The sequence below is a fragment of the Schistocerca cancellata genome, chromosome 6 (assembly GCF_023864275.1).
Source record: "Schistocerca cancellata isolate TAMUIC-IGC-003103 chromosome 6, iqSchCanc2.1, whole genome shotgun sequence".
In the NCBI taxonomy this organism is placed as follows: domain Eukaryota; kingdom Metazoa; phylum Arthropoda; class Insecta; order Orthoptera; family Acrididae; genus Schistocerca; species Schistocerca cancellata.
The window spans coordinates 377,345,593-377,356,429 of NC_064631.1; the positions used below are offsets into that span (position 1 = coordinate 377,345,593).

General features: G+C 39.2%; 1 protein-coding gene across 1 annotated transcript in view; it reads right to left on the bottom strand.

Annotated features, from left to right (window-relative positions):
- The window catches only part of LOC126088338 (neural-cadherin-like), a 296,369-nt gene extending 286,388 nt beyond the window's left edge, over positions 1-9,981 (bottom strand). Inside the window, exons 1-2 of the mRNA XM_049906473.1 lie at positions 9,627-9,981; positions 9,303-9,536 (exon numbers count right to left, since the gene is read on the bottom strand). Of these exons, the coding sequence (XP_049762430.1) occupies positions 9,303-9,536; positions 9,627-9,981 (589 nt within the window). The remainder of the gene's footprint in view (positions 1-9,302; positions 9,537-9,626) is intronic.
- Between the last annotated feature and the right edge of the window lie 856 nt (positions 9,982-10,837).

The following is a 10,837-nucleotide window of genomic DNA, read 5'->3' on the forward strand; positions in this document are numbered from 1 at the left end:
AATAATCGTCTTAAAAATATTTGATTATTTTTCAATTACATTGTAAGAACAGAGAAGCTGAATGAATTCTACTTATGCTAAAATAATTTCAGATTTTCTCAGTAGTCCGATCAGTGAAATTTTCTTCATGTTTCGGCAGTCCAATTTGGCTCTGTTTGAAAAAAAAAAATATAAAAAGCATGGAGAAGAATAAAGTTTAAATATCCAGCTGTGAATTTGTGAAGGTTCTGACTTCCAACAAAACAAAGGAAGACTGCCAGTTTTATTGGCATGCAAACTAAGACGTATTTGAACAAATTAAAGAATGAGAACCATAACCAAGAAATAATTAATTTGATTTCGAAATCTGAGGAAGAGACAATGGTTTTCTAAACCACATCATTTGATTAATTAGGGAAATTGACTATTTTTTAAAAATAAATATCAAGTATTTGATTGGATGATCCTATCTGAAACCCTAGACTGGGTGATGATTGAAAACACTATTAAATACCTGACTAAAAATGGTGTGAAGATTTCAGGCAACAATTGTTTTCAGGAGTAAATGTACCTGAAGAGCTTTCTAGAAACTAAGTACGCCTTGGAAGACTGAACGTCTAAACACTACGAGGAACACAAACGCCAACTACTAAAAGTATGCGAGTATTTGTTTCCTGTTCGCGCACACAGTGCTACTGTGGAAAGAGTATTTTCGCTGATGTCGGCCCAGTGGACTGACGAAAGAAGTCGACCGCAATCAGGGACTGTGGTATCAATATTACAGTGCCAGTTTAACTACAAGCTGGCTTGCATGGAGAAAGGGAAAAATGACTTGCTGAGAAAGGTGAAATCTTCCAAACAATATGGTGTACCAACTACTTCTGTAGCAACAATTCCTTGTAATTGTGTTCTAAATAAAGAATAATTATATTAAATAAACTTTTTATTTCATTTCTAAACCCCCATCTCGGAGTGTCCCGACGAGGCCCCAGCTATATATGACAATCTTAGTTATAATTGAGTTCAAAACAAAACGGGTGAACGTCATGTCATTGTTAGAGTGCATCTAAACGTAATAAATCATTGCTAGCATTGTGGTATGTTGGGCAATTGCATCTCTTTTCCTGTAATATTTTCTTCTGATCATGGGAATAAGGGTGTCAGCAGAAATTTATGTCTAATGGGGAGGGTCTAGAGTTGTAATTTTCCGATAAAACGAACTGTTCGTTTTGAGATGTGTCATTCCACAAGGGCTAAATTTTATAGTTAACTCAAAACACTGATCATCCATACTTAATGTGGTGTCACCGCCAGACAGCACACTTGCTAGGTGGTAGCCTTTAAATCGGCCGCGGTCCGCTAGTATACGTCGGACCCGCGTGTCGCCACTGTCAGTGATTGCAGACCGAGCGCCGCCACACGGCAGGTCTAGAGAGACTTACTAGCACTCGCCCCAGTTGTACAGCCGACTTTGCTAGCGAAGCTACACTGACAAATACGCTGTCATTTGCCGAGACGATAGTTAGCATAGCCTTCAGCTACGTCATTTGCTACGACCTAGCAAGGCGCCATTACCAGTTTATATTGAGATTGTACTTATGTATCATCAAGAGCGATGTACATGGATTAAAGTTAAGTATTCCAGCAAATACGTTCTTTTCTTACTAGACTCAACTACTTTACATTGTTCCAGACCTCACGCCAGTCTGCGTGAGCTTAAACGCCTGCATTTCGGCCTCCTCTAGCAACACGGTGTTGGCTCTTCTGCCAACACACCACTTAATATTATAAATTGCGAAAGTAACACTGTTACGCTTTCACGACTAAACCGCTGAACAGATTTTGATAAAATCTGGTATAGAGATAGCTTGAACGCTGAGGGAGAACAAAGGCTACAAAGTGTGTAGTACAACATGCTTATTAATTTGAAGAATATAACGGGAAGTATAGAACAATAATTACTCTTTGAAGAAGCAATTTACTCTTCGACTTGTGAACTTTATTACACGTGAAATTACTTTTATTGTTTGATATGTTTTACACAATACGATTCAACATGAAGCCAATGTTTAAGAAGTCCTAAGGAGAGCTTCAATAACGATGCACAATAATAATGTTACACTGCAATATTATTGACCACCTAGGAGGCGCTTAGTAGCGAAGAACTGTAGCTACACTTATTTTAATATTTATCAAGACTTCTTTCTGTTGGGCACTTGCGAACGTGCAATTTAGATACTCTCATTAGGATCACACTGCAACAAAAGATGGAAACATATCTCCATATGCATTCTACGATACTGTTAGCATGAAGGGCCAAACGCTGCGAAGAATTTTCCTTCAGCAGGAAAAAGAACAGAAAAGAGCAGTGTAGATTTGATACCTTATCACAATATTGATCGTTGTCGAAAGCACGTTGGAAAAAATGAACAGATTCTAAAATTAGCTGATAGCGAATTATGCGAATATCAACACAGAAAATAAAGTAGGCCTAAGCGCATAGCTTTTACTGAACAGTCAAGTTCGGTTTCTTGTCGGTTTACTTTATGATTTAATTCTACGGAATTCTATACACATTTTGCAAATCAAAGATGGACTGTAAACAGACGATTTATATCTAACCAATTGCTTCAGAAGGAAGATCGTTTGTACATCAAAACAGAAATCTTCATGTAGGCTAATAAAACGTCGTTCTAAGGTAACCCAGCAGACACCTTCGGCTAGGTACTTCATGTCTGTTGACGTGATAGTGGAAAAAAGGATTCGATATAGGTAAAAACGGGGATTCAGTATTAGACTGAGAGTTTAACAGAGATTTGGAAGTTCTGCAATCAAATAAGAAGAAGGGATGGATAAAAATCCTTCGAAATCTCTAAAATCGTTTCGTTAAGAGGCAACAAAGCAACTATTGAAGTTGGTGTGCTGAACCTTTGAGTCTGGAGAGATACCACAAGCCTTTCGGAAAAATATCAGCTGCACAGTCGCGAAGACAGCAAGGGTAGATAACTGCGAGAACTGTCGCACGGCAGCCCTTGATGCCCACTCTCAAATCCTGACCGCTCGACCTCCTGCACACTGTCGTCACGAGGCATATGGGACAACCTTCTCCCCCCTTCCCTTCCCATATACATTAACATTGGTGACCAGAAGGTGGATCTTATACAGTAACATTGGTGTCAGAATTGGAATAGTTTGTAATGAAAAATAGGGGTCGTTATTTCTCATTCGGTGCTTGTTAGATCTCACATCGCTGCATATGAATTTTTCTTCAAACTTGAGATCTGTATCTATCATCAGTTCTGGAAAATTATATGAATGTGTGGTGTCTGTTCATTTGGACATGTTCGAAAGAAGAAGCACCTTGCAGAATCCGCAGCTGTTGTGCGTTATATGTAAATTGAAAGTGAAGAGGGGAAGAAAAGAAAGGAAAGGGAGGGTATCACTGCTGTCAGCCGTATCGGGACATCATGCGGAATCAGCAGTGACGGGTGAACATGTGTACCGGACCGGGATTCGAGCCTCGGATCTCCTGCCTGCTAAACAGATGCGTTAACCATTTCACCATCTGGGACACAGCGTTGCCTAATAAGCCGTCCAGTGCACACGTTCACTTGTCTCCGCTGATTCCGCGTAACATTCCTATGCAGATGACAGCAGTAATCCCCCTCCTTTCCTTTCCTTTCTTCTTCTCTCCACCTTCAATTTACATACAATCTCGCAAAATTATATTACATATAATGGAATCGCTTCCGATCATTTGCACAAAACAGAGGTCGTGTGGAAGTGAAATATAAACAACATTCCTCATATCTCATAAATGGTTCAAGATACCGAAACGAATTTTCGACAAACGATAACATGCACAGGAGAGAGTATTTTGTCACATAATTAACATGAGGAACTACATGATCTACGATGATATACTAGTGATTACAGATTTTTTCAATAAAATAACGTACCGGTAATTCTTTGAAGGGCCGTCGATAGCTGGTGAATAAGAATTAGCACGGATGTGTAACAACATAAATGAAAGAATCACAGTTTGATTTTATATCAAGCATGAGCTTTTCATAAGCTGTTGACCTTACTTGTCCCCGATGTAGAATGTTTCAGGATTCTGTCGCAATTGCAGCTGAGTTAGCATGTTAGGGATTTGAATTGTATAAATACCACTGTATTTTGGGGAAAATAAGCTAATTTTAACATGGCAACAAGAGAAAGAAAATGGTGTACGACACAGGCGAAAATGAACTCCACTCTCTGATGAAATTTCAGCCTATGAATAGTGGCAGACGTAACAAAAGGGGGTGGCATGAATATCCTAGTACAATATAAACTGACAAACGAAACTGTATGTAAACAAATTTTGTAATAGAATTTCGAGGAAATGAACCACTTGAAAAGACTACTGGCAGTCGTATGAAGGTTTTTTTGCGAATAGTATGGGTTTGAAATCACCAAAAAATTGCCTACAGGCGAGCTGCAGCTGGTCATTTAGTAAATTCCAATCTTTGCACTCAAAATGTTTATAGATCTCTAATTCTTCCCGGATGTCCATCAAGCGCTATTTAATTTCTCTCTGAAGAATAACTGTGTCTTTCAAATTTATCGGAGTGTGGTTGGCAATCAGCAGATGTTCAGCAGACAGCGTTGTATATGTTAGCTCCTTTCTTTTCTAACAGATGCTGTTTGCGTCTTGTCCTCACAGGTCTGCATCTGTGACCAATGTAATAGCATAGGGAGTTATTGCAGGTTAATTTATAGACACCTGTATTCGAAAACGAGTCACCACTACTTCCCAGTCTGCAAATATTTTCTCTGCAAACTATTGTCTGTAGAGACAGAGACATTACAATTGTATTTATTCACTAGAAGACGTTTAATCCTGTAAGAAATGTAACTCATCCACGAAAGAAATGGCTTATAAAGCGCTTGTTCGCACGATTCTTGAGTATTGTTCTTCTATCTGGGATCGCTATCAGGTAGGACTGATGGAGGAGATAGAGAAGATCTAACAAAGAGCGGCGCGTTTAGTCACGGGATCGTTTAACTGGCGAGAGAGCGTTACGTAGATGTTAAGCAAACTCCACTGGCAGACGTTACAAGAGAGATGTTGTGCATCACGAAGAGATTAACTATTGAAATTTTGGGACAGCACTTTTCAAGAGGAGTCAGACAACATATTACTTCCCAGCCCCCCCCCCCCCCCCCCCACATACATCTCGCGTATTGACCACGAGGAGAAAATTCGAGAAATCAGAGCCATACGGAGGCTTACAGTCAATAATTTTTCCCACGCACTATTCGCGAGTGAAACAGGGTTGGAGGGATCGGATAGTGGTACTGGAAGTACCCTCCGCCAAACACCATTAGGTGGCTTGCGGAGTGTGATGTGGATGTAGATAGATGAAGAAACATTTCCTAAAAAGCATATGAAATTTTAATGGTACGAGGAGAACCGTTGCAAAACTTCGAACATTTTTGAGAGGGTTTCTGTTTGAAGATATGATCTGCAGTGCTCTGATCATGTCCGTTATTGAATTCGACTGATTTGATGACATTTAACTCATTTAGCTGACTGGTAGGCGATAAAGGGGTAGTTAACAAGAAGGGCTTGTTTTCTACAGAAATTGTTAAATCAAGAAAATGTAGTTCTCTTTTTTCGTTTTGAAGTTCTTCGGTGAAGCAAATTTTCTCCTAGAAGTTATTAAGGGGAGTTAGAACGGATTTTTCTTTTCACATTTTCGGATTCTTATCTCATTATAAAATTTGCAATTTTCCGAATAAAATGATATATAATTTTTACGTGCATTACTTAAAGATCTAATAAAATTTTTTATATAGAAGGCTGTGGATTGCTGTGTTATAAAGGTCATGTCCAGAAGAGGATGGACACCAGGTTGAGTTCAGACAAAGTCTGAGAGACAAGAAACCTTCTGATGGTAAAACCATAAGAGGCAGGCTGATAGACGAAATGATTGATGTGCTACAGCAGTATTATGGGATGGCCATTAGAAATAATACTGAGGATTTGTTGAAAATGAAGAAGGCAGTATGGGCTACCTTCTTCCACAGACTGTCGACTGATGAAAAATCAGTACTCAACCTTTGCCCTTCTGGACCTGATTCATGGTGCAATTACCGCAATGCCCAATACTCAAACAGTTCATACAGCCATAAACATTCCATCCCAGCAGCAGTCATGGATATCATAAAACCTATTTGCAGAGGCCTGGCAAATCCTAAATTACTGAAGAAATGTCTGTATGGTCACACTCAAACTCCCAGTGAGTCGTTCAATATTCTTATATGGCCTCGCTTACCAAAAATTGTTTTTGTTGGAATGAAGACACTAAAGTGGGGGGGGGGGGTCAGTGATCCTGTTATTGCTTTTAATGATGGCAACATTGGTAGTGAAGGTGCTACAGCACATGAGAATTAATCCTGGAGAAAACTGCATCAGACAACTTGAACAGATGAAAAAGGTTCGCATTGATAAAGCAGAGTATGTAGCACAGCTGGCCACTAAGGAGTCCTTAAAAGAAGAAAAGAACAAAAAACTTGGAAAAAGATCAAGAGGATGGTATACAGTATGGTGCAGGGTGCTTCTGAGTGACGAAAAATAAAAAAAAAAATTAAGCTATATTAAGTGAGTTACAGCCTCTTGAAACTTTAGAAACCGTTCCTGAAAATTTACATTTTCTGTTGCATTTTTCTCTAAATCTCAGAAACCACTTGGAGTAGAGTATTCAAATTTTCAGGGAGTAATAACATCCATATTCTAAGTGTACTGAACGAAAAGAAGAACATAATGTTATGTGTAATTAAAATTATTTAGGATTATGTACAAAAAAGTACACAAAATATTAACCGTGTAATTGAAAAACTGTATTTTCGAAAGCAGGGGCTGAAATTCAATTATTGTATTTCAGTAGACTCAGAACATACAGTTTAATGTCCGGTAAAAGTTTCATGTCAATAGTTACAGTGGTTCCTGAAATACAGGGAAGCCATGTCACTAAATTTAACATTGTCGGGATAGGGCATTCCAACCCCCCTTAATTGCATCGGAGAGTATTTCCAACTCGTCATGATTACCGTCGAAAGCAATGATTATATGGTCAACATATCTCGCGTAAAAACGAATTTTTTTATGTAACTCCGAATGGAATTGAAAAATGTTCCCGAAGTGGCCGTGCGGTTAAAGGCGCTGCAGTCTGGAACCGCAAGACCGCTACGGCCGCAGGTTCGAATCCTGCCTCGGGCATGGATGTTTGTGATGTCCTTAGGTTAGTTAGGTTTAACTAGTTCTAAGTTCTAGGGGACTAATGACCTCAGCAGTTGAGTCCCATAGTGCTCAGAGCCATTTGAACCATTTGAAAAATGTTCTTTCAAGTGCGTTGATGAAGACGTCAGCCAAAATACCAGCAAGTGCATTCCCCACAGCCGAACCGTAAAACTGAATATACATTTTACCGTCGAACGTGAAAAAATTATATTTGAGGGCAAATTTCAATAGCCTGATGAGCTCAGCAGTCTGTATTGTACTCATTTTTTATGTTGCAGAAGGGTCCTCTCAATGACAGTTATAACTGCATTTACGGGAACATTAGTACATAGACTGATAATATCCAAGAGAGTCCAACCTCGTATCAGCTGTACAACGTATCATTTGGGTTTTGCCGATTAAATCTTTAAAGTTTTTAACAGAGAAGTTTTGTACAAAAACGAATCCTTAATTTTAAAAGTTAGGTATTCGTTTGTTTGTTTGTTTGTTCAAAAACAATTTTTTGCTGGTTTGAAACTCTTACTGTTCGCAAAAAAATCTTCGTACGACTGCCGGTTGCCTTTGCAGGTCATCCATTTCCTCAAAATTCTATTCTACAATTTATGTGCAATTAGTTTCGTTTGTCAGTTTATATTGTACTAGGATATTGATGCCACCAACTTTTGTTACGTTTGCCACTACTCAGAGACCTACGAATTGTTGCTCATTGCTGTAATTATGTTTAATAGCGTGCTTATGCTTGGCAGTTTTACTTCTCATACGATGATCTATTGGAGGTGATATTAATTTCATTGCTGTCAGTATGCTTGTAATAACGTACTAATACACAGACACCACTATTTCCTTACGATAATAATGTACTGATGGTAACATAAGGGTCTCAACTATGTTGGTATATTTTGTGTGTCTTTTTCGACATCCTAGACTATTCTCGCTGATTCTCATGGTGTATTTCTGTTAGTAACTTCAATGTGTTTATGCTTAATGGCTGTTTAGAGCGCCAAGCGTACATGTTTACTGGCACCCGCGCCTCAGGTGTTGTTACCGTGGTATCCACGCTCTTCACTCTTCTTCAGTCGGCATGTAGCTGCTAACATGGTCTGTTATTTTAAGTGACTGATTTTAGTGATATGACAAGCTCTTGATTCCAGGGCCTTAATTTTTAGACACATGGACACACAGATGGTTGCCGATACATGTCATGTGGAGACCGCTTTCACTGAATGAATCGCTAATGTGAATTTTGTAAGTATTACTTGTCCTATGTTGACATATACCATGTTGTTTGTGATATTCCTATAGTTGTTGTAGAAAGAACCTTCTATTAAACACGTAAAATAGATCTATCGCGCTTTTATTATAAGTTATGTTATCGCATTGTATGGAGGTTTGTCCTTCTGAAGAAGACAGGTTTAAATCCGTCGAAACCATGGTAAAGGTTGTTTGAAAACCACCATATATTGCAGCTGATTGGCTGTCTATTATACCTTTTGTTCTGTAACCGTTCCTGTAGTGCAGCCATGTTCAAAATATTGAATATCAGGATGTTTATTTCTACTAATGGAAAATGTGGTGAAACGTTATAACTTCAATATCGTGGGACATTTTCACGCAATGGGAAAGGTTCAGAAATCAGATGCATACGCACTGCATGCTACAACCCAAATCATGAAAATCCATCAGAAAAGTGAAGTACCTGAACGTTAATGGGTATTACACGTTTACAGTAGTACGATTTCGAAACTAAATAATTTTGTTAGTATAGTCTGGCCCTAATATATCAATTGCTTCCCCATTACTAATACTAAGATGGTAGCGTTCGATTACGGTCTGTACATCATCGACATGAGTGTTTGTTATGATCTGCAGTGAGTAGCCCAACGAACACTAGTACAACAGAGTTTTCGAACATGGCGTGTATAGTGCCGAGCCTTATCATAAGGATCACAGAAAGAAAGAATAAGCAAAAGATATTACATTTGCACTAGAATTAGGAACAGAACGTCAAAGAGGAGTAAAGAAAATTTGGACTTACCTTTCAATCCTCCACCGTCAATGGCGACAACCTGAATAGCGTAATCTGTCGTTTTCTCGCGATCAAGACAACATACTGCTGTCTTAATGATGCCAGTATCTGCTTCGATTTCAAATATTGGCACTCCGGTTTCTTCTTCAATAACATTCTTCTCGATAGTATAAGTAAGTTTAGCGTTTGTTCCTTCGTCTGGGTCGTCGTAGTCAACTGCTGTCACTGACATGACAAACATTCCTGAAATACCGTTTCCATCAGTACAAGCATTAAAACAATATGAAACTGTGAAACACAGGCATGCTACAGATACTACAGTAAATCCTGTACCTGCGGTTCCGTTTTCTGTCACATTGCCAAAGTAAGTTGTCTTGGGAAAGCTGGGAGCATTGTCGTTGATGTCCTTGACGTTTATCTGGATATCGGCATAACCTACTAGGCCTTGCCCTCCTTCATCTTGAGCGAATACAGTAAACTTCCACTGCGGTCGGCCGTCTGGTTTATCTCGATCTAAAGGCTGGAAGCAACGTATAAACTTGTCACAACTTAATCGCACACCAGATAACAGGAATAGCAATTGGAAGGTACAGTCATCTGCACTGTTTGCATAATAATGCGACAGACTAAGCAATCTAAGAACCTGAAAGAAAAGAAGCGTTACTGACTGCAAGTATATTTGCCACATATTTCGCCACGAATGTTATAATTTCTTTCGAAATGAATATTATGCCATAAACTCTCAACTGGCTTCTTTCGGACCACAACAAAAATAATTAATAGGAATAAAGAAAAGTCTTAAAGAATTTGTGTAACTGGGGCCAGAGATAGTTTAGCAACTGTGAATAGCGACTGCTAAATTTTCCGTCCAAATGTGGGTCATTCGCATTCTTAGTAGTTACAAACTAAATTTGCAGTCTGCTGAACTGTTAGGATTCATACATCTGCATAGAGATTTGCGACAAATATTTACTAGCTATTGACTGGCAACTGAAAATACAATCAATCTGTGATGGTGTGCTAAATTGAAGGACAAAAGTATCTTTCACAGGATGCGTCACTGCTAAGAAACACAGCTCGATAAAACTCGGATCACACATGGAAAGGTCTGCTACAGTATAGTATAGTACAGTACAGTACCAAAGGTAAGTGAAAGACATAATGTTGCATGGGCGCACTGGCCACCAAATCTTTGGACACGGTACACTCACTGATCAATGTTATTGTAACACTGTACGTCTTCCCTATGTGCATCTGAACAGGCGTACATTTAGCACTGACAATGCGCGACGGCGTCGAACTTCGCGCGATAAGGACCTCTTGGAGCGAGAGGACATTCGGTGAGTGGACTGGTCTGCCTGTTTCCTCGACTTAAATTTCAGTATATGCAGAGATGGGCCCCTGCGTGTTCACCCCCTCCTCAATGAGAAAGTCAATTGCTTGAACTTTTCGGGGAATTTCGCAACTGGACCAAATCGGGTAACTTTCTTTGGTGAGACTGTTAGAGGTCTGAGTAACTCATTACCGGTTAAATACTCTGTGGA